The sequence below is a fragment of the Diadema setosum genome, chromosome 6 (genome assembly GCF_964275005.1).
Source record: "Diadema setosum chromosome 6, eeDiaSeto1, whole genome shotgun sequence".
NCBI classification, from domain to species: Eukaryota; Metazoa; Echinodermata; class Echinoidea; order Diadematoida; family Diadematidae; genus Diadema; species Diadema setosum.
In genome coordinates, this window is record NC_092690.1 from 28,386,603 (window position 1) to 28,410,127 (window position 23,525).

Here is a 23,525-nt window from a genome sequence, read left to right on the forward strand (position 1 = left end):
CTTATGCTTTATTGTTCTCCTACAGAATGGTGCATCCTCTTCTATTTTTCCCTTCGTGGTCTTACACTACAAGAAACAAAAGCTCTCTCTACTGGAAACAGATTTAAAACGGATACCAATCTTCTCCGAATCAAAACAAAAGTGGGAGTCAATACCCGCTATCGTCTATCGCAGTGCCCCTTGGTGAAAAATACTTAGGGCTGGTGGAACGGACGATAAGTTGACTCATTGATCTCGGATTCTTCTGGGCTTCCCTCAAAGACAGCCAAGGATGCGTATGATAACGTAGGATATTAGGAGGTTAGAAAAGCTAAAATTATGCCCAGCTTTCCGAGGCATAGCCCTTGTTTGAGCGCTCGCTGTCGGACGGGACATCGGGGTACGGCAGCCTCGAGTCCGGGTACGGAAGCGTGCTGGGCTCCGGAGTTGTCGAGCGCCCGTAGCCTTGTTGCCCATAGGCAGGTTGTCCGTAGGCGGGTTGCCCATATCCGGCCGCTCCCGAAGGCGACTGTCCGTAGCGGACGTTGGGTTTCTCGGCCGGAGGCGGCTCACGACCGTACGCCGGTGCCGACGATGTCGGCGGAGGCGATGTCTTCATCTCGATGTCGGAAAACCTACGAGACGATCATAGATAGATCCTGTTATCATTGTTGTGTGGAACATCTTGATTTGAACATTGTATCATAAATCTCTCGTAAAGTAGGCCTACTACATGTTAAAAAAAATGATTTCTAGATTTTGTACAATTAACACACACACACACACACACGCACACACACAATCTGGAAAACTTACGAATTTCAGTGTGGGAAATTTGGAAACCAGTTCATTTGCCGGTGTATCTATTTTCACATTGACATTGTCATTATTTGAAAAGTTCAACTCTCAGCACGAGCATTTTCCTTACATTCTAGATTGATAAAAAAAAAATGCTGCACTATTCAGAAGAATAACTTTTTTCAACTTCTTATAGGAGATAACTTGGAGAATAGCGCGGCATTACATGCTTTCAAAAAATAGAATGAGGGGAAAAAAGACGCCAAGGAAAGAAGACTGATGAATACTAGTACTCACATCTCCTTCTCACGCTTGATGCGGCGATCCTTGTTGTCCTTCCTGGCGGCCCACACGAAGATGAGAATGGCTGCAGCCACTATCAAGATGGCACCGACGACGCCCCCTACGATGGCCATGGCCAACTCCAGAGGGTTGAGTTGCTCTGCGTATCCATGGAGAGAGAATGCCGAGTTTGTCATGATTACAAGCACATCCCATTTTCTTTATTTCCATGTTTTTGTCACTCTTGTTAAAGGGACGTTATGAAAGACAATTCGACCAATCACTGAATGGCATTTTTCGAAGTTAGTTGGCTGTCGTGTGAAGCTGCCTTTGGAATCAATGTTAAACCCCAAATCGGAAAACACATCGGATTGTTGAAATAATGCAAAGGTCAAGTCCAATTTCAACGTGGGTTTGATATATACCATGCATACAGAGAAAAATATAATTAGCAAGTGTAGCAGTTTCACCAAATCGTGAAAATGATACATTATCTTCTGGGACTTTATCTATCGATTCATGTATGTCCAAAAACAAAACCATAATATTTTGCCGCAAACACATTCAATGTAGATAAAGTGGTGATGATATCGTATCACAATAGTCATGTATTTTGTACGCACAAAAATCTTTAATCTATCTCCATCAATGTGACATTACCAAAAAAAAAAAAAAAAAAAATCCATTCAAAACTAGATAATTATAATGTAAGCCTCCAATGGTGACTTTTGAAAGCAATTCCGGGGTCGCAACTTGCTAAAGAATAGAAAACATTTATGATGTCAGCATCTCATGGTATCTGCCTGTGTGAATGTGATTGATAGCAAGGCCCGTGTTGTGGGAAAACAAAGAAAACTTAACTGTTCCTAAACGATATTGAATACTTTACCCAAAGTAAACCAAGCTTTTCGTATTATGCCAATTTCAATTTTACTCTCACCGTAAGGATTAACATAAACTTCATCAAAATAGAAGTACCAATACAAAATGTATTATAGATAATATGTGCATGGTATAGAAAGAAATTGATGAAATAGGTTTTCAACGTGGGGAAGAATATCACTTTTGACCACTCACGATAACATCCGGGCTTGTAACCGCTCCATCGCTCGAACTCCTGTCGGCAGTGGCGGTACTGGTTGCCGAAGCGTTCGTAGCCGATGTCGCAGGCGTAGGCGACCTCGAGCCGCTCGGGGGCCGAGTCGACGGCCGAGATCGACCCGTGGATCGGAGTTCTCAGACCTCCACATACCAGACTCTCTGGGAGAATGCAACAAAACAAGACGAGATGTTTGATGGTAAGATTAATGGCGGTATATTGCAGGTTTCAAAATAAATGTCGTTCAAGTGTTACTTTTGTTTTAGTTCAATTTCATTTCAGTTCTGTTCCTCAGTTTGTCTCCTAATTCAAATACAAAACAAACGACAAAATGTGAAATCAAACTGCATGCTAACAAAAAGAAAAACAAAGTTTCGGGGTTTGTTTTTGTTTTTTTTTTTTCTTTCGGACCTGTATAACAAGCTCTTCTACGATGCGATCCGATAATATTCATTGTTCATTATATAGTATAATCAATACTCGTTACATGTATGGCGATGACTTTTTCAATGTTGGAGAGACATTCCCATGACTTCCTTTTTGACGATCGCGAGCATCGAACTCACCCAGGCATTCGTTCACGATTTCATCCTCCTGCGCGCCACCGCTCCATTGGCCGGTCTCCTGGCACACGCGGTATTCGGGTCCGATGGGAATAAAGTCCTCGTCGCACTTGAACTCGATCTCCGAGCCGACGTTGTGGTTTTTCTCGCGGAGGAATGTCTTCGTGCCGTTCATCGGCGTCGGGATATACTGACAGGTAACGACTGGGTAGAAACAAGCAGGAAAAAAAATATCCACATGTGTTATTCAAGTAATCAGAACGAACAATTCACATTACGTGCAGAACGATAGAAGGAGGCAATATTCTTTTTTAAGGGTTTTCAGTTGTTTAATTGCTTTTTATTGGTTATTGATGAAGTTAAGCTGAAAAAAATAGTATCACGCGGTACTTTAGAAAGGTTTGTAATGTGTGTGTTTTTTTTTTCTTGGCCCACGTACATGCAATGTAGGTTACTGGGATGTCTTAAATCTTTGTGTGTTACCAAAGTGTTTTGGTCTAAATTTCAGTATACTAGAGGTATAATGTATATGTTATCAACGAAATATAATATTCTGTTTATCTTTTGAATATGGTGTAATTGTATGAATTATCCTGTACTTATGCCTTATCCTATGTTTTGTTGTTGTTGACATACATTTTTGATAATACAATAATGATAAGTCTTTAAAATGTTTTCGTTTTCTTCTTCTTTCTCGATCGAAGTATTTTTCTGATCAATTGGCATCCCCATTCAGAACTCCAACAGCTGATGTTTTGAAAATCAAGGTGTGCTCTCAAATTACCCAACCTATAAGCAGTCAACTGCTGTAGCTGTGCTATTTTTATCGACGGGTGCCATCTTTCAGATGGCACCCGTTTGCAGATGCCATCTGAACTGAATACAGTATATCAGCCGAGCACTATATTCATCTCCACTCACCCAGTGGATCGGCTCTACAGTGTATTACAATAGGTGTAACTTGTTCGGATTTGGTGTATGTCCTGTTAGAGTTGCCCTTGGCAACCGTGTACTTGCCCTATCTTGCGGGGTTGGCAGTCCCCGCGTGTGGGTCTTGTTGGGGCATAGGGGTTGGGTGATCTTTTGCTCTGCAGCTGTAGGAGAGGAGACATCCGTATTTATTGCAATGAATGCTGAAAACCCCCTATTCATAGATGTTCCTTGTGAACAAGCCCATTGCTGGTTCTCTCCGAATGGATTCCTCGGGCAAGGGTTCCCTTGGCTGTAGCTGTTTGGGATTTGTACCCGGCGGGCATGATGGTTTTCAGGTCACTTTATTGTGATTAAAGTTTGCACAGGATTATGATCCATTGCAACCAAATCTATGCCTATACTAAAATCCATATGATAACCACGCTGTTATGACTCTCGGAATTTACTCAATCTCCCTGTAATTAATGCGGGCAGATTACGACAGTCGAAAATATTATTATAATATTCTCGCGTTGTAAGATGCTTGGTTGTTTGTAGATCCTTTCCCGTTTAGGCTATAGGGACGACACCATCAATATAGGGCCTAATTAATTTGTTACTTACCACCGATATTCTCTTCAGATCTTTCTCCCTCTTGTATGTTCTCTACTCCCTTGATCCGAAGCACACAATATTTCATTAATACCAGTTTTCTGATGTATAGGCTATGCACATAACTGCATTAGCCTGTTCTTCTCAACTGTTTATGTGTGTACGTGCCAGTTCAATATGGTATCCCAAAAGAGATCATTCTGATGCAATGCGAATTTTGTTACTGTATAATATTTTTCTAGAGAGGCCTCATTGGTCATCCTTTGGGTTTTCCTTTCAACGTTGTTGCTTTTGTTTGCTGTTTTTCTGAACATTAGCATCGTTACAAGTCTTAACACGTCATATACATTGTAACCATGAGATGCACGAGTTTCCAGCTTCGACACAAAGAAATAAATAGGTTCCATGATAGAAATGATATTACCTTTTGTTTTTGTCACTGATAAGGACATATCATACTGAGCCGTTTCTCCCATCAATGACTTAAAAGTGTGCTGCAATTCACAACATTGTTACATACTCATGGATTGTACCAATAGCCTGTTCCTTCTCGGTTGTAGGGGATATCCGTAAACGTAGGGTTTTTGTTTGATAAAAATATTTCTTCCCTTTCTGTATTCATTTTCCTTCTGGTTCGAATCTAATTATGGTTTCTCATAATATGATATGTATGGATGTTATTTTCGATATTCCTTCCACTGCAATGATAAAAAATAATTTGCGAGTTTTATGACAACATATTCTTTGTATATGTGTATGCTTATGTATATTTTCTTTGTGTTTGCGCTAATCAAGATCACATCAATGTTATGTATAGGACGACCCTATTTCCTTTTGTGGATAACGTTATGTCAAGAGACAACGATAACCTTTAACTGGAATATTGCAACAATCTCCACAGTCAAGATGTTCTCTATAGCCCTCTACAGGTGCCTTCGTGGACTCAAGCAATGGACATCACGCTCATCCTTTAATACGCAATTCAATAGACAAACCATTCAATTCAATTAATGATGACCTTTTTTTATTTGGTAGGACCTTCCTTTGCACAAACGAATCAAATATCAATCAAAATGACAATTTCTTTGATAATTGTGTTTCAGACAGTTTGAATTCATCATCATTTTTAGATTATCTCTAGAATTTGGTTAAGACCCCACTTTTTATCAGTAAAAAATTGTTCTATAATGGGTGATTTCAATATAGATTGATTAAAATAGAATGAAAAAGATTTTTTGGATCTTTTTAAATCTGATTCTTTCTTACCCTCAATATCTAAAAATAACACGAATAGTTAATGAATCCGCTTCCCTTGTTGATGATTTTTATTGTAATATGCTTCCTCCTCCCGATTTTTTTTTTTTTTTGTAGTACTCTCAGATATCACTTTGTTTAAAATAGGTGATAAATTAGAAGTAAATCATTACCGAAAAATATCTTTGTTAAGTACAGTGTCAAAAATTCTTGAAAAAATTATTTATAAAAGAACTACTTATTTCTTTAAATCCAATGATATATTTTCAAATTTTCAGTTTGGATTTAGGGAGAAACATAGCACTACACGTGCATTATTGAGTTCTATTGAAAAATCGACAAATCTTCTCATCTGATAGGTTTGTTACTGGACTTCTCCAAGGCCTTGGACACCATTAACCATGACATTTTACTTAATAAATTACATCATTACGGAGTGCGTGGGAAGGTCTTGGAGTGGTTCAGGAGCTACCGCATGAACTGGAGGCAATATGTCTTTTTAAATGGTTGTAATTATTCACAAATGTCAAATATAAAATGTGGGGTACCATCCTAATCCTTAGTCAACTTGTATTATATGCTTTATGTATATCTTAAAAAAGAAATGATTGTGGGTTTTTTTTTCTTAAAAAAAAAGAAATGATTGTGGTTTTTTCATCTGTTATTCATTTTTATAATGTACTTTGTTAAATCACATTCTGCTATTAGTACAAATATCCTGTGCATGTACATTGTATATAATTTCTTTGTTTATTTGATGGAAGTGAAAATAAATTTGAATCTTTGAATCTTTGAATCTTTGATGACAAGGACATAACAAAAAGCAAAAAGCTTTTAGGGGGCAAAAGAAGAATGCATGCGTAAAATCTACACAGGTCAAATTATTAAACAAGCGGTACTGTAATGGAATAAATACATTGCTATTTCACTGGAATATGTGAGCCTCCTATGTCATCAGTCATGTTCTGTGTATTACGTTCTGGTTTGCTCTTTTTTTTCACAGTAGGTTTTCTCTTCTCACGGAATACAAAAGATTCCACAAAAACTTCACTAGTTCACAGCACTATCGACTTATGCACTATGCATGATGTGAAATGGCAAAGATAGTCTGGAATGTCCCTTTAAAAGAATGATAGCGAAATCGAGCGACGGCCACGCCATGGATCTAATGCACTGGACTATTCACGGCAGTCTTTCTTTGATGTAATGATCGTCACCGACACCTAATTATGTGCATCTTAATGAGTACATTCAGGTGTCTTGACACTAACGATTGTGTATTCATGTATCGTCACTAACAAAAGAATCGTTTCCCTCATTTCAGTCTTGTTTCGCTGATGTGCCTTTTTTTTTCAGACGGAAATGTCTTTGAAGAAATACAAATGATGAGGAGCAGCAAACCTGAGATCATTACAAACCTTGTGTCAAAAGATGGGTAATAGGAGTTTTTATGGACCTGAGCAAGGCCTTTGATACAATAGACCATGGAATTTTATTAAAAAAGCTACATAATTATGGCATAAGAGGAATAGTTCTTTCCTGGTTCCGAGATTATTTATCCCAACGTCAGCAATACGTAGCATTTCATTCAAGTACCTCGCTTAAGTCATATATTACTTGCGGTGTACCACAGGGATCCATTTTAGGACCTCTACTTTTTCTTATATATATCAACGATATCATAAATTCCTCAACCCTTCTCACCTATGTATTATTCGCGGACGATACTAGTGTCTTCTACTCTCACAACTGTTTAAACACACTAGTTGATATACTTAATTCTGAGCTTGCAAAAATTTCTACATGGTTTAAATGCAATAAATTATCACTAAATATAGATAAAACGTGTTTTATAAACTTCAATACTTCACATTTGCAACCGATAATGCCTAATAACATTATTATTGATGGTATGCCCATTATTGGAAAAAAATCAACCAAGTTCTTAGGGGTAACCCTTGACTGCAACTTAAATTGGAATAACCACATTGACAATATAACCACATTAATATCCAAAGCCATTGGAATACTTCGGAGATTAAAATATTTTGTAACGGAAAAAGTACTCATTATATTATACAATGCATTAATCTTACCGTACATTAATTATTGTAATGTTGTCTGGGGAAACTGTAATAAAACCAAAGTAAATGTTATTTTTCTTTTACAGAAAAAAGCAATAAGAATATGTACCAACTCACATTATCTAGAACATACTGATCCATTATTCCTTAGACTAAAAGTTCTTAAAGTTGACGATATACACAAATTTCAAACAGCAATATTTATGTTCAAATACACGCAAAATCTACTCCCACTCTTCCACAACGCATTTTCCCTTAACAGGGATGTCCATGCTTACCCCACGCGCCATCGTAATGATTTCCATTTGAATAACCCTAAACTCCTATTAGCTCAAAAATCAATTCGGCATAACGGGCCTGATATTTGGAATTCACTCCCTCTCCACATAAAACAGTGCACTTCTCTCTATTCCTTTAAGGCAAATACAAAGAAATATTTCTTGGCACAATATCATACGGTACAGTAATCATTAAACATGTACCTCTTATACTCAACAACAAGGCAATATTTGGTCCACCCCCTTTTCCTTTTCTTTTACTTTGCTGCCTGACCCTTCGCCCATATTATAACATATCCAATCATTTTCTTAGAAGTGCTGACCATCAACACTTTCGCGCTTCATCACCTGCACACGCACTCACAGGCACCACTCCTGTTTACCAAGTAATTGTATAAAACTGGATTTACGCGCACTTTAACATGGCCCATCTGTATTAGTGTTCAAGTACTACAATAAAAAATGGTAATTTAACTCCGGCTGTCCGTCTGTTCAAGCACGGCTTATAACGGCGGCCCTCTGCATCATATGTATATATTATATATTGTACTGTGAATTAAGTCATTATTGGCCATATAAACATTTTGAATGTTATTTAACGTTTCATTTGTCTTTACATACAAAATATGACTTACTATGTAATATGTCAATAATTTTCAGAATTGTATTTGTGTAATTGAACCTGCCTTTGTTATTTTTGTTATTCTGAAAGAAAATATGAAATGCAGAAAATAAAATCTTTTCAAACTAATTGATTCGCACATTTTCGCACACGCATAAGACCTTGCCTAATGGCAAGATGTATCTATTCTCCAACATTACCGTCCCTTTATGCTCTGGAATAAGCTGAAGAAAAGTAAGATATTGAGATCACAAATGACAATTATTTTACCAAACTCTTAGCTTTCTTTTAAAAACTGTCTGCTTCTCCCAAGCGAAATCGTTTGAGGTATGATTTCCTAACATACACCACAACTGCACATTCACTTTACTTGATTTTTGTGAGTTATTTTCTTCTGCGCATATAGTTTTAAATTTCTCGAATCTCCGTCTTGTTTTCCCGGCTTGTTGGCGGTGAGGATCATGGGATCAAAGCAGTGAAGCATGTTACAAATGTCTTTGTGGCGCTTTTGAGATGTACAGGTGCATGAATTAATTAATGATACGATGAATGTCCTTGTATATTAGGTCCATGGACTTACTGTCTTGTAGCGCCCTCTGCGCCTGCTTATAGTCCTCGTACGCTTGCTTGGTGGCTTTCCCCAGCTGGATCAGACCCGTGGACTGGACGTCATAGATGCAGAAGACGTTGTCGCCGCACACATCCACGACGTCCGACGCGCTGAGATAGGGCGGGAGGCTGCCCTCGGGGGTATCGAAGACGGGCACGAAGTCATCGTCCTGAAAATAGTCGTGATTCTTGCCCTGTTCGTAGAGGAAGAGACTCTCCGAACTACTTATGGCCCCTGGAGAGAAAAGAAAAGATGACAATTTTTGCTTTACTATGTTCTCTTTTGTGCTGCTCTTCCGGTATGTGACCTTCATGTGCATTTTTCCTTCAATTATGTTAATTGACAGTACACGTAGTAAGACGACTAAAATTAAAGAAACAGTTGACGCCCATCCACCAACCGTGCAACCAAGGGCAGGGGTCTTACAATACAATAAAATTTACGGGTTATTCACTGTCATGGACTTGTTACTACGCCAAAATTTTCCATTTCTTTTATCCTCGCAGTCAATATGAGCAACATCAGGTTGGATTTATTCATTCAGTACATTGTTCTCTTCCTCCTTCAGTAACACTTCACTCTCAGATGTGCTGTCGCGGTTCGTAACGAAGGTCCATCTTTCAAATTGGGCAATCTGTAACAAAACTGTATTAATAGGATTTGAAAATATTCGGCTTCAGTCACAATCACAAGGGAAAGCGAATACTTCTTTGTCTCAATTTCATAAGGTGTTTACATCATCGCATCTCAATTTATCCATTGGTTTGTACACGCAATTCTGTAAGTTAGAAATACCACAGTCTTCAATTACCGAAATAAAAAGAGAATCTATAACTGGTACTGTCGAATAAAACATGACTCCTTATTCCTCACAACTTATCATTCCGAAGGCAAAAATAAAAATCTTCGTCACAACCTCATTTCGAAAAATAAGAACAGTTTTTGTCCTCTGCAACTTGACAAACTAGATAGATGAGCATTCATCGCCTTTTCTCTGTGTTTGTTCTATTTTGCTTCTCTGTCTCAATACAGTTCGACCTCCCTTTATCCGGATCTCTCTATTATCCGGATGCGATTCTTGGCGTGTAGTAAACATTGACTCTCCCATATTCGGCCAAATCCGGATGAGCGCCGGTCCCGACATCCCTGGACAGGAGAGGTCGAACTGTATAATCTTTCTGTCATATATGAGAGAACACACTCTCGTAAAATGGCCTGTAATCAAGTTGTCTTTATATCGTCACACATTAGTTGGTGTACTTCGACATTTTTGGCCGCTGTACTTGCAGAATAAAATTCAGAAGAAAGATCAAATTACAACCGTACATCGAAATCCAAACTCAATTTCAAGAAGTCCCGGACAGGTGTGCTACTTACACGACTTTCCGAAGTTGTTGTAGATCTCTTCTGTACTAGCGTTGGGACTGACCCTAGTACCACCAACAGAAGTCAGATCATCGTCGGGGAAGTCATTCCAATTTCCCAACAGACCCTCAACGGCATTCTATTTGAAGGGTATCAGAAATCGAAATGAAATAGACGATAGAGCGCAGAGAAGATTTAGGAAAACATAAGAACGATTAATTTAGTTATAGTAATTCACCTTTTTGAAGTTACAACTTGAAATTGAATGATGATGGTTATGTTCAAGTATGATTCAAGTGGTCTTTACAATAGCACATGGCTGTGAATAATATCATCAACGATTGACTGTCAAAACGACTGGGTATGTGAGGTTAATAAAGGAGAAGTAGAATTGAAGAGTTGCATTGTAGTAACAGTCGGTATGATCTTTTGTTCTGCTTCCTTGAGCCCCAACTCATGCATTCTTATGGTGAGACTGCCAGGTCATCATCCTTGTTTATTGCAATTTGTTAACAATTTTGAAAACATTCTTATTCCTCATCCCAATCACTAGAAATTATGAAACTCTGTACTCAGTAAAACCAATTTATTGCTGTTCAAATGTAAAATTCTGAAAATCATCCGGAAGGTCTCGTTTAACAGAGGAGTAAGTTAGGAGCTGGACGGAAGGATGGGAGTCCGGGGGGAGGGGGGATGACGAGATTTCCAGTCAGCGATCTCCCTCACCTTGAATTCATCCGGGATGATGACCTGCACGAACATGCCTTCGGCGGTGCCGTTGATCACGACGCCGATCTCAGAGTCCTGGAAGGTGACCACCACCTGGGTGACATTGCCGCCCTCGTACTTCTTAGGGAAGGAAAGGTAGAAGCCTGGTCGTTGGCAAGGAGGAAGAGAGATAAGTTAAATGGAGGGAGAATGAGAGAAAGGTCAGCGCATTGGTACCGGTACAAAAAAAAAGAAAAAAAAAAGATGACGAAGTAAAGTTGTAATGCTTTTTAGTCCAACAGTGCTATTTATTCAAACCAAATTTTCAACGCATACACACGCCTTCTTCTGGGGCGACAAATTCATTCAATAGTAATGTACTTTGAAATTAGGATTTACCCTCAAACCTTTTTAAACTCTCGAACAAAACAGAATTAATCGCTAGAAATTGATTAGATGCCTATGCGGTCACGAAAATTGGGTAATCAAGTACACTGTCAAATACCCAGGTAGAACATCATAGACACGAAAATGTGTTCAAGCATCCCACGCCATTGATTGATTGATTGATTGATTGATTGATTGATTGATTGATTGACAAACTGATTGAATCAATTAATAGATTGATTGATCGATCGGTCGATTAATTAACTGATTGATTGATTGATTGATTGATTGATCGATTGATTAATTGATTGATTGATTGATTGATTGATTGATTGAATGATTGATTGATCGATTAACTGACTGATTGATTTACTAATTGACTGATTGGTCAATTAATTGATTGATTAATCGATCGATTGATTGGTAGAAGGAAACAAGTCCTTACCATCGTACTGGAGCCTGGTCTGAGTATCGATCTTTAAGTATTCCTGCTGGTAGACCACCTGTAGGACGGTCTTGGAACTATGCTGGATCTCAATGTTGTTCCGATCCTCCTCCTTCATCACAATGGACGTCAATCTTGTGGCTCGGACAATGTCTCCTGTTGATTGGGAGAAATGCGTTGGGTCAGGTGTTGCTGCGGTTTTTTGTTTTTGTTTTGTTTTTGTTTGTTTTTTTCTAGTTGGTTTGTTTTACTTCGTCCCTGCTTTCTTTAAGCATTCAACTCTATTCCAATAATTGGTTCTACCCAAACAGTTGTAATTCCGTCGGGTAAAACGAAATTCAAGTATTATATAAATAATAGTAAATTATATAAATAATAGTAAATTATATAAATAATAGTAAACGATTGAATCCATATAATTACTTTTTTGTTCACATTTTGCAGATATATCAGTTACGAGTTCAGATAAAATGCATGAAAATGCTCACTTGAAGTAGAGCAAAAGAAAAAAAATAAACAAAACAATTTTGAAGCATTTATGCAACAATGTAAGAAACTAGTGCATTAATAAACTAAGTGCATCAGATGCTTAAAGGCAGAAAACAAAAACAGCAGCAGCAGATTCACACAAACACACACAAACACACGCACACTAACAAACAAACAAACAGACAAACAGACAATCAAATAAATGAGCAAACGTACTCAAAACGACACTAGCAATACGAAAACAACAAATCTTACCTTCCCAGTTCGGCATCTGTTCGGTTCGGCCCTGCATCACGAAGCGGTTCTGGGCATCGTTGGTGGACTGCATGAGAATATACTCGCCCTTGCCGTTGAACGTGTACTCCACACCGTCAAAAGTGACAATGTGAGGATCTCCAAATATGACAGCTGCAGAATTTGATTGATCACAGTTTTAACAAGAGAAAATAGGACTAGATGATGATGTAAATTGATAATAGTGTTATTGTAACGTTAATACGGCGCTCTGAGTCTAGACCAATGAGGTTTAAGAGAATTAGTCTGAACAGTTATTCCCTTCGACTCCATATTGGATACCACCACTCAAAATTATTTGAAGTATGCGCCAAACTGGAGATGTCCCACAGGTAGGAAAACAAATAGTCATGAGTCATTGCAATTATGACTTGTCACTCTGTAAGGAAGATAAATAGTTATTACTTTTGCCGTTCCTTCTTATAAAATATGAGTGGTAAATTCATTGCACTGTCATAAAGACGCGGGGTGTGCGGATAGAAATTGTGCGAAGATTGATAACGTAGAAATAACAATTACTCGACTTGACATGCATTTAGACTAAAATGACATATCAATTGATAAAGAACTGCACTTGAAGATCATAGGATATCAGTTTCATTTGTTGGAAGTGATCGGAAAAATAAGGAAATTAGGTTTCCAGTGAGCGTGGAGTTCGAAACACGTTTACAACATTCAGCTCAGGTATCAATTTGTGCACGTATTTCTCGATGAGATTTACTTTTGTTTCATTTGACTTAACTTTAATAGGCGAAATTTCATTTCATTTGGTAAATAATCAAAAAATAGCCGATATTATGTTATCGTTCCAAATGAATCTTCAGATCGCTCAGCAAGACGGCGGCATCAAACCTCGATCATCAAAGGCACAAACGAACATGTGGGATTCTTTTATTCTTCCAAATAAAACTGACTATGCTGACAGCTATTTGACCAATTATAGCCAGCTGGAACTCCAGCTCTTGAACCTCCTTGGTTCTACATTGGCAAGTCAGCGATCGATTAGACTCACCCATGCGTGGAACCTCGTACCAGCGGCAGTCTCGGGTGGGCCGATACTGCTGATAGTATTCGCACAGGTCGCCAAAGATGCAGCAGGTATAGTAGGGGATGATGTCGTTCAGCCAGGTCGACATCTGCGGGACCGTTCCGGGGCTGTTGTACGGCGGCACGCCGTTGGTGGTGGTGCGGTGCGAGAAACTACCGTAGTAGCTGTCGCCGGAGTAGACCAAATTTTCCTCGTAGTCATAGCAACAAACGGAATCGGCTCTCTGCGGACTGAAATAAACATGATGGCGATTGTGCTTTGGCTGATTCTTTTCTTCTTCTTTTTTTTTTAATCACTTATGTCATCCAATGTACAAAATGTATTTATACATTCTAGGAAAAATTGGTTCAATTCTTCACCTTAAAAATGTCACACTTTGAGCACCTTTACGGGTGCAATTTTTTACCTTTCAGAACCGTGTCGCGATGGGAGCTCCTTTTAGGATGCAATTTTGCACCTGTGTGGTCTGAAAGGTGCAAAGTTGCACCCGTAAAGGTGATCCCAGTGTGACGTTGGTCTGTCAACTTTAAAAGGTGCAAAGTTGATCCTATTTTTCTTCGTATGTAAGATCCTTAACGGCTAATCTACATTTTCAACAAAAATGTCGGATAAAAGTAACGTGTAGGATTTGAACCTGGATGAAGATTGCTCCTCATCTAACGCCCTAAGGAACGAGTAGGATTTGAACCTGGATGAAGATTGTTCCTCATCTAACGCTCTCTGTTTTCTCCCGCCAATATGTTGCTTTCTTTCTACCCCGACAAAATGATTATTATTTATCGACTTCAATTGAGGTAGTCCTTGAATATACTCCCCGAGTTTATTTCTGCAGGATTGCAGTCAGTTTGCACTCATAGCCTCTATCAGTATCTAATACAGCATCTTCAGACAGCATTGAAAACCTCTATAAGAAAAGTAAGGGAAGTATATTATGCCACTCTTCTACCAGTAAACCCTACCCCCTCCCCTCTCCGCCCACCCCTCCCTCCCTCCCCTTATAGCACATGTACGGAACATTGCTGCTTTCGATGAAAATGCGGTCAGTGGTGTTGCTCTATGATTTACTCAAATCATAAGGGACGGAAGAGGGGGTATTACCCAGGGGTGATTGAGATGTGAGAAAATGAGAGACTGAGAGAGGAAAAGAGAGAGAGACGGGGTGGAGAAAGAGAGCAAAATAGTGGAGAGAGATCGAAAGTGATTCCATAAAGGCCTAAAGAGTACTTAAGTCTTTTGTCAGTGACATTTGTTATAGCTTGGGTTGGAAACACGGACGCGCATAAACGCGGGCCAGGTGAGGTTGTTTACAACCAGTCTCTATGGTAACGAATGGCCATGACATCACACTTTGTTACTCTGTAACTTCCATCACCCCCCCCCCCCCTGCTAACGTCGAGCATCATTGTGGCCGGCCTCGTACCTGTTGATGATGTCGATGACGCAGTGCTTGATGCCCTCGCGCAAGTAGCAATAATCCTCGTCGTCGTCCTCCCCGGCCATCGTCATGTCGCACTTGTCCAGGGGTCGGAAGCGAGCTCGATCCGCCATCGCTTGGCTCAAGTCGCAGGGACACGGATTCAAGTCCTGTTTGGTCATCACAATGACACACACTCTTAGGCAATGTATAAACAATTATTGCTTTTTCGAAGATCAAGAAACGCCCCATCAAAGATAACACCACGTTCCGGTTCACGAGAAAATTTAAAAAAAGCACATGCTATATCAGTTCGGAGCAACCGCCAACGCGGTGTTGTTGTTACTGTTGCTGTTGTTGTTTAATTTCATGGCGTTTTCCATTCAGAGGGGATTATTTGAAACTTTAACTTTCTGATTTATTCTCTTAACAGCTGTTTTGGTAATTCCTTAACAGTGTTTAAATGACTATTTACTATTTTCCCCATTCATTCCCCCCCCCCCCGTCGATGTACTTCAATTCAATTCAGTTCAATTCAATTCATGCTTTATTTCATTTTTCGAAAAGAACATAAACATTTCACTTTCTTTGGTAACAGAGAATAAGGTTGCATAGTCAAAACAAAGTAAATTGTGAAAAATATAATCAAGGAACCTTGGGATAAGAAATACGTTGTAATGAAAATTGACTGAAGTGATAAAGACGATATAATACGTAAAACGTCGAAAAATGGAGGGACCCACTGAGAAGATAATGCTTGTAGAATGTGGGCCCCTCAAGTACAGAATGTCAGTAGAAATTGAACTGATGCAAAAAGGGGAAGAAAGACTGGGAATAAAGTCAGAAAAAAAAAGTCTGGAAGCCCACTAAGAAGACCAAACAGACACACATACTCAGGCGAATAAACATAAAACGAGACTGGGACGACGAAACTAATAAAGGGGGGACTCATGGACAAGACAGAACGAGACAAGAGTAACATAACAGGAAGACAATACAAGGGACAGAAAAGCAAGAAAGGACAGAAAGACATAAAGGACAGAAACACTTCCCGTCCAGTTTGTGCTGTATTTTCTGGCCAGCCCATCGGCTGGCTCATTGCGAGACTGGAACTCACCTGGTCGTAGTTCCAGACCGGTGCAGCTATTTGCTCCTCGTACCAATCCTCACATCTTTGGTTTGCGTACACAGCGGGCGCCCTTTGGTACTTATCGTTCATCATGTAGCCCATGTAATGCACATCACTCCAAAGCGCCACCTGATCTCTGTGAAGGGTGCGGGGGGAGCGGTGGTTAAGGATAAAAGGAAATCGTCAACATGTAATATAACATCCTCTCCCCCCCCCCCCATATCTGTCCATTTATCTATCTATCTATCTATCTATCTATCTATTATTATCTATCTTTCTATCTATCATTATTATTATCATTATTACTATTATTATCATTATCATTATTATTATTATTATACATACATCTTTCTATCTATCTATCTATCTATCTATCTATACATACATACATACATACATAATATATCCATCTATATATCTGTCTACTTATATCTATATGCTGCTTTGCTGTTTAATCATGACTTTATTCAGGTTTAAGACAATGTGTACGAAACATAATGATTGCCAGACTGTATACATGACCTCAGGTCCACAGTTTCATGCAAAACGAATGGCAGGTTAAAACAAACAAGAAATGTAATATTACAGCATAAAATACATCCGATACATCAATACATAATCAGAAATCAGTATCCATAACTGATGATATCACGGTAATACAACAATAAAGGTAATATATTGGCTGGGCAAATGAAGCATTCTCGTCGAGTATGTAGTCTTGAATACAATATGTTGTGTTATACTATCATTATAGAAATGATGTTAACAGTGGCAATTAGTATACACGTATGTTTGTAAATTATTGCGTGCGTATATTGTAAGTAAGATTGTGTGAGTCTATGACAGATCTTTTTAAAGTGCATTTTTCCTTATAAATCTGTGAATTACAGCGTGTGCAATATTACCTTTTCCATCGCCTTGTTATCCGGATCACACCGACAGCGTTCTCCTCTGTGATTTTCCCATAGGCGCGTGGGATCCACTCGTAGCGTCCCGTGTTCGGCACATTGAATTCAATGTCCTCAGTCTCCTCCCAGCTGGGCGACCCGTCCGACTCCGTGTACGCTGCGAGGCACAGAGAATAGAGAGAAAAAGGATTTTGCACATAAACTATGCTAATAAAGTTAATATACAACATATTCATAAGCCATGTACATTCCCTCTTTTTCATTCTCTTCTCTTAGTTGTGTGTGCGTGTGTACACGCACGCTTGTCCAGGTGCCCTTGCGTGCGTGCAGTAAGTTTATGTGAGTGTAATATGTGTTTGACTTTTTTTTTTTTCTGGAGACCTACTCTCACAAGCATCTGCTTCTATATTGGTTCCCACCGCACACAATTTTATATTCATCCATCATGAATGTAACGTATTTGAGTTTGATTTCAATTGATTTTGTGTCATGTAAATGATGTTATGGTCTTTGTATACTGAACTTATAATTCATGTGTTACTTACTCTACATAGTCAAGGATATATGTTGCGAATACAACACTGTATAATTTGTGTGAAAACTTAATAGATTCTCTTTTCTATCAAAGTGCTTAACAATGTGATGTGAAAACTGTACACTTTGTATTATGAATAATTTTATAGATGTTTTAGTTTTTGTTTGATGGAAATAAAGTATAATTGAATGGAATGAATTGAATAATTAACGATTTTCAGTTGTTCGTGTACTAATACAATTTTCGCGTACTGTATCATGTTTTTTTCCATGTTTGATTACTTTTGGATGACAGAAAAATCAAATTATATCAAGTCAAAAGTGAAATTTCGGTTCTATCATAATCAAGTGCTAGGAAAGAAATGGCTCTTGAAATCTGTGATAAATGGCGAATAACTCACTTAATATATCTATGTTAATCATGGTATAGTTGATCAGGCTCGGATCCCACTCGATGGCTACGGGACGGTCGGCGAACAGCCATGACTCGCCGTGAGGACTGATTCGCTTGATCGTCGGCGGGACGTCGCCAATGTCGACTTCGTTGCCCAAATGGAAGAGAACAGACAAAAAAAAATTGTTAAAAGATATTGAAGGTTTTAAGATTCGAGCACGATTTCATAGTAAATACGAAATCTACATATGCTGTTTTATATGACGTAAAAAAAAACAACAACCTGCGAACAATATTGCTAAGGCTTATGAATAACAAGACTGCTATTAAACTCCCGCCTTCGCTTAAGAAAGAGCACATGCATTGCATTATTGTTTTCCCGCGAATTAAAAGTTCCTCCTGCAATAGGTTGAAACTAATTCGTCGTGAGAGCAGGCGCTCTGTGCTCGATTTATGACTGATATCATCGACTTAATATTAAATCGGTGATAGGAGCAATAATGCTGAAGATCATAACAATCATAACCCTTTGATAATGACTACTATGATGAAGATAATAATAACAATCACCATCATTATTATATTATCATCATCTTCATCTTCATTATCATCAATGCAATAATGTTACTTTCTGGAAAGTTCAAGTTACTAAGCGAACATTTTCTTTTCTTCGTTGAAAAAAAAAAGGTTTGTGTGGTGGACGACTTCAGATTTGGACGTCACTCAGATTATATCCGTCAGCAGTGTCCCGTCCGGACAAGTGTCCAGTCGTGTCCAGTGTCCTGAGACAATGATGTCCACTTACTACGACTGCTCTTGAAGGGATGGTATAGTTTTGGTTGATATGGGGCTTTTTTGTGAGATAATGAAAAACCTCTTCCTGAATATAAAAGAGCATACATTTCTAAAAGGAATTCAAATTCAATTTGATGAAAATTAGTTTTGAAATGGCTGAGATATCCAAAAACTAAGAGGTCCCAATAAAAAATTGGACCAGCCATTTATTACGACAACTTGATTTCAATTCATTTTTTGGGCTATTTTAGATATTTCAATCCGACTTTTGTCAAATAAACTTTGAATTCTTGTATGCTCTTTAATATTTCGTACAAAGTGGCTTCTTATTATCTCCCCAAAGTTAAAATCTGAGTCCACCGTGTCAACCAAAACTATACCACTCCTATAAGACAAGCGGAATTGTCTCCCACGACTCACCTACGTCGAATGTGCCCGTGTGAGGGAACGTGATCGCCCCGTCGTTCGACACGTACGTCTCGACACGGCCGACCTGGTAGAAGGTGGGGACAACGCACCACGCCTGCTGCGCGCTCATGTAGGTGCAGTTGGTAATTGTGATTGGGTTCTCCTCGGGGCCGAACCGGAGCCAGATCTCCTCTTCGAACTTGAAGCATGGTCCCTGGATGTACAGGTACTGGTGACCGAGCATGGAGTCGAATCGAGGGAAGGTTTTCACCTGACCTGTTGATTTGTATTAATAAAAAGAAAATGAACAAAGGAAATATGACTCTATCTAAAGGGATTCGAACCTGAGATCTGCGAACTACTGTAGACCGGTGCTCTTATACCGACTTAATTGTTTACATTCAGGGTAGTTAGGAGGCGAAGTGGAAAGAAAAAAATAAGAAAACTAAAATGAATCCTACAATGAGGTCGCAGATAATAATTATTTTTTGATGATCTACATGCAAAATAGTATTTACCAAAATCACTTGCATTTATAATTCAGCTCAGTTCATTTCAGGTCAGTTCAGTTAAGTTTAGTTTTGTTTTGATTTTTAATTAGTTTAGTTTTTTTAGTTAATTTTAGTTTAGTTCAGTTTTGTTCAGTTCAGTTCAGTTTAGTTTATTTCAGTTCATTTCAGTTAGATTCAGTTCAGTTAAGTTCAGTTCATTTCCTATAATGATCTAAGTCTGTGACACACGTCAATGGAACTTTGACAGGTGTAAGTAAAGCTTTGGGGTGACGTTACGAGACACTGAGTTCTCAACCCACTAAGGTCTCTGCAAAACAATATAAAGCCTATGTATGGCGGGGAAGGACAAGAGGCCTGGTGAAGCGCAGTCTTTGTATTTGTTTTCGTTTCTCTCCGAAGGAATTGCACCTGCAAGTTGATCACATAGTCAAGGTAGATTTCTCATTGCAGTGGCACCTTGAATGAATTATTCCTACTCAAATGTGCAATAATCACAGATTGATTATGAAAAAAAGAGATCATTACAGTTACTGATTATAGAAAAAAAAAGGTTTCCATGGGTAAGGTGTCAATGTGGCTAAGAGTGACTCTGAGGAGAACATACTATCAATCACGTACAAATGCCTTCAGAATTGTGCTCCATCTTACCTCCTGACTCTACTTTCACGTCACCAATCTGAAAGACAAGGTTTGCGGTCAGGCCAAGACCCAACCCGCCTATCTGTCCCTAGGACTCTCACTCGGACAGGAGACAGATCCTTCTCAGTAGCTGCCCCACGCCTATGGAATCAACTCCCTCAAAGTATCAGGGAATCACCATCTTTGCCAGTGTTCCAGAAATCGTTGAAGACTTTCCTTTTCAATAACTGATTGATTCATTATGTACCTTTTTTTTTTTCTCTCTCTCTCTTTGTCTGGTGTAAGATGGATTTGTGAAGCGCTGTGATACATTTGCATTTTTGTAAGAGCGCTATATATATACCAATATTGTATTGTAAATACCAATATTGTATGGTATACACCCTTCGCAACCCTCGTGACAAATGGTGACAAAATGTCGAAGCCGCAATTGACGTCAAAGTCTTACCTGCCGTCGTGCAGCCGCCCTCGTCGATGCTCACGGAGCTGACGTGGTAGAGCCAAACACCTGTTATCTCGATGTTGGACTCGGTGACGAGCTGGCCGAGCTTGCTGCCGTCACGCGAATAACTGTTCGTCTTCGCCTTCGAGCCATCACCGGCGTTGAAGCCGACCTGTAAGTTTTGAAGAACGACGATTCTATCAGTATCGCTGGGCCTAGGAGGTTAGTGCTAGAACGTCTTAAGTGTCTACTCTCATTACGAAGCGTAAAGCGGTAGATGTTTTAATGAAACGGTGTGTTAGCAGCAACCACACGTGTTAATTATGAAATAGCTATAGGATGCCATGGCTTCAGACGTTTCGCTTTGAATTGCACACATGGCTTCTCATACTCTTCTCTTTTTTTTTTCTGTTGCTCCTAACGTGGAACCAAAAACAAACATCTTATATTGTACTTACTTAATTCTTGATGTGTTGCTATAACATTATTATGATGGTTCTAAGGGGGCAGTTCTGTAATAATTACATATTCAGTAAACATTTTTTTTTTTGTGAAAAACAGTTGTGAACTGGTGACATAACCTCAAATGAGTTACGCGTGCGGCTGCGAACTACATCACCACTCTGTGAAAATATCAGTCTGTACATTTCCTTTAATTTCTTATGTTTGGTCTGATTGGATGAAACGTTCACCAGTTGCCGTCTGACGGACTGTCTGATCGTAGTCTTTTCATTTATCTAGTGATAAACTTTAATAATGTTTGGGATTGGAATTCAAGGACAACCAATGTCTCTATGAATGAAAGAGTACAGTGTGAAATGCCTTATCAAAACTTTGAACATTTTGATAGTGTGAAACAGTGCCCCACGGTGTGTACACAGTGTATTCACAGAGTGGACGTTATATGTGATGACACTGTGGGACGCTGTGTTACTTCCAGCAAAGACTGGGGTAGTGGGGTCCAGGATTACTAACCATGCTAACCCAGAGGCTTCTATGCTCCAATAATCGACTCTGTGCAAACTAGTCACTTAATGGGCCATTTCTGCAGGACCATTGACTGATTTTAACTTGAGATAGTCAATGCAGGGTTATTTGTCCAGAATATTTAGAAACAATCAGCAAAGGGCTTCACAAGTGTGCCGGACTCTGTGCGCTGGTAATTTTCTCTTCGGTCTGCCCCTTACCTGAGCAGGAGTTCCTCCAACGCCTGTGTCCGCCTGTCCGTTACTCTCAGTACCAGTGGTCCACTCCAACAGGTCGTAGATGAAAATGACGAAAGTCTCGAATTCGTCGGTTGCTATGACGCACTGGAAACTGTTTTTCTGTTAGCAGTAAAAACGAAAGTGACGTTCGACTTGTGGAGGTAACTGTCGTATAGAAAACAAGGCTCTCGACTTTTAACCCTTTCTGTTCCGGGGACTTTGGACAGTGCCTTGTACAACGCTTTGGGGTTTGGGGTCAAAATCACACGTAATCTTGCACCCACGTATCTTCAAAACCTAGTCTCTCTTCGCTCCTCCTCTTCTGCCAGACCCCTCCGTTCATCTTCCTCTCTCCAATTACTTCATGGCCCACTTACAAAAACTCGTTATGGTAACCAAGCTTTCTCTTCCATTGCCCCCACCCTTTGGAATAAACTCCCTCTTTATATTCAGAATGCCTCATCTATTCAATCATTGAAAATCCTTCTCAAAACTCATCTGTTTAATCAGGCGCACACAGTCAGTTGATAATTATTGTATCACTGTATCACATGCAATTTTTTTCTTCTTCTTTTGTGACTGTCATTTTGGTTTTGTATTGTGCTAATGTTATTGTGTTTTTCAGTCTTTTTGTATGAATAACACCAGAGAGCTCAGAAACACCAGTATAAAGCGCCATATGAATGCAATTATTATTATCATCATCATCATTATTATTATTATTATTATTATTATTATTATTATCATCATCATCATCATCATTATCATCATCATCATCATCATCATCATCACATTATTAAAGCACTCAGAGGCTTACACAGGAGATCCCGGGTTTGATTATGGCAGTTAGAAACACGGCTGATGCAAAAGAAGTTTTGCCAACAAGCTTGGCCCAGAAAGCTTCTCTCGACCGGAATGAACAAACAAAAATCCAGATGGGACCTACTGGCCAGAATTTACAGGTGAGGTCTTTTGGAAAGAAGAGGTGTACACTACAGAGGCTACTATAGGTGACAAAATGCCGTTTGTCATTACTATTTTGTAAGCGTGATATCATATTCGATGAAAGTTTCGTATCTCTATTCTTCATTATCGCCTTCAGTGTTACTACGATTAATAAAACATAACCCTTTAACATGTTCACTTTGCTTGTCCATACAATCACGAGCATGCAGGATTTTCGAAACCAGAACTGGTAAGCATTTCTAGCGACCGACTTGCGCTACCACCAAAATTGTTTTATCATCTTCGTTAATGCTGCTGGCCGTTGTGGCACATCTCCACGTCACACCAAAGGGGAAAGGCTAGAAAAACTT

General features: G+C 39.1%; 1 protein-coding gene across 1 annotated transcript in view; it reads right to left on the reverse strand.

Moving 5' to 3' along the window:
• Positions 1–230: 230 nt before the first annotated feature.
• Positions 231–23,525, reverse strand: part of LOC140229687 (sushi domain-containing protein 2-like) — a 30,526-nt gene continuing 7,231 nt past the window's right edge. The window contains exons 6-22 of the mRNA XM_072309929.1: positions 22,192–22,329; positions 21,011–21,176; positions 19,424–19,687; positions 18,216–18,353; positions 17,278–17,437; positions 16,361–16,508; positions 15,250–15,413; positions 13,794–14,059; positions 12,743–12,895; positions 11,999–12,154; positions 11,185–11,330; positions 10,471–10,597; positions 9,064–9,327; positions 2,725–2,925; positions 2,137–2,319; positions 1,075–1,219; positions 231–614 (exon numbers count right to left, since the gene is read on the reverse strand). Coding sequence (XP_072166030.1) covers positions 317–614; positions 1,075–1,219; positions 2,137–2,319; positions 2,725–2,925; positions 9,064–9,327; positions 10,471–10,597; positions 11,185–11,330; positions 11,999–12,154; positions 12,743–12,895; positions 13,794–14,059; positions 15,250–15,413; positions 16,361–16,508; positions 17,278–17,437; positions 18,216–18,353; positions 19,424–19,687; positions 21,011–21,176; positions 22,192–22,329 — 3,117 coding nt within the window. The 3' untranslated portion in view covers positions 231–316. The remainder of the gene's footprint in view (positions 615–1,074; positions 1,220–2,136; positions 2,320–2,724; positions 2,926–9,063; positions 9,328–10,470; positions 10,598–11,184; positions 11,331–11,998; positions 12,155–12,742; positions 12,896–13,793; positions 14,060–15,249; positions 15,414–16,360; positions 16,509–17,277; positions 17,438–18,215; positions 18,354–19,423; positions 19,688–21,010; positions 21,177–22,191; positions 22,330–23,525) is intronic.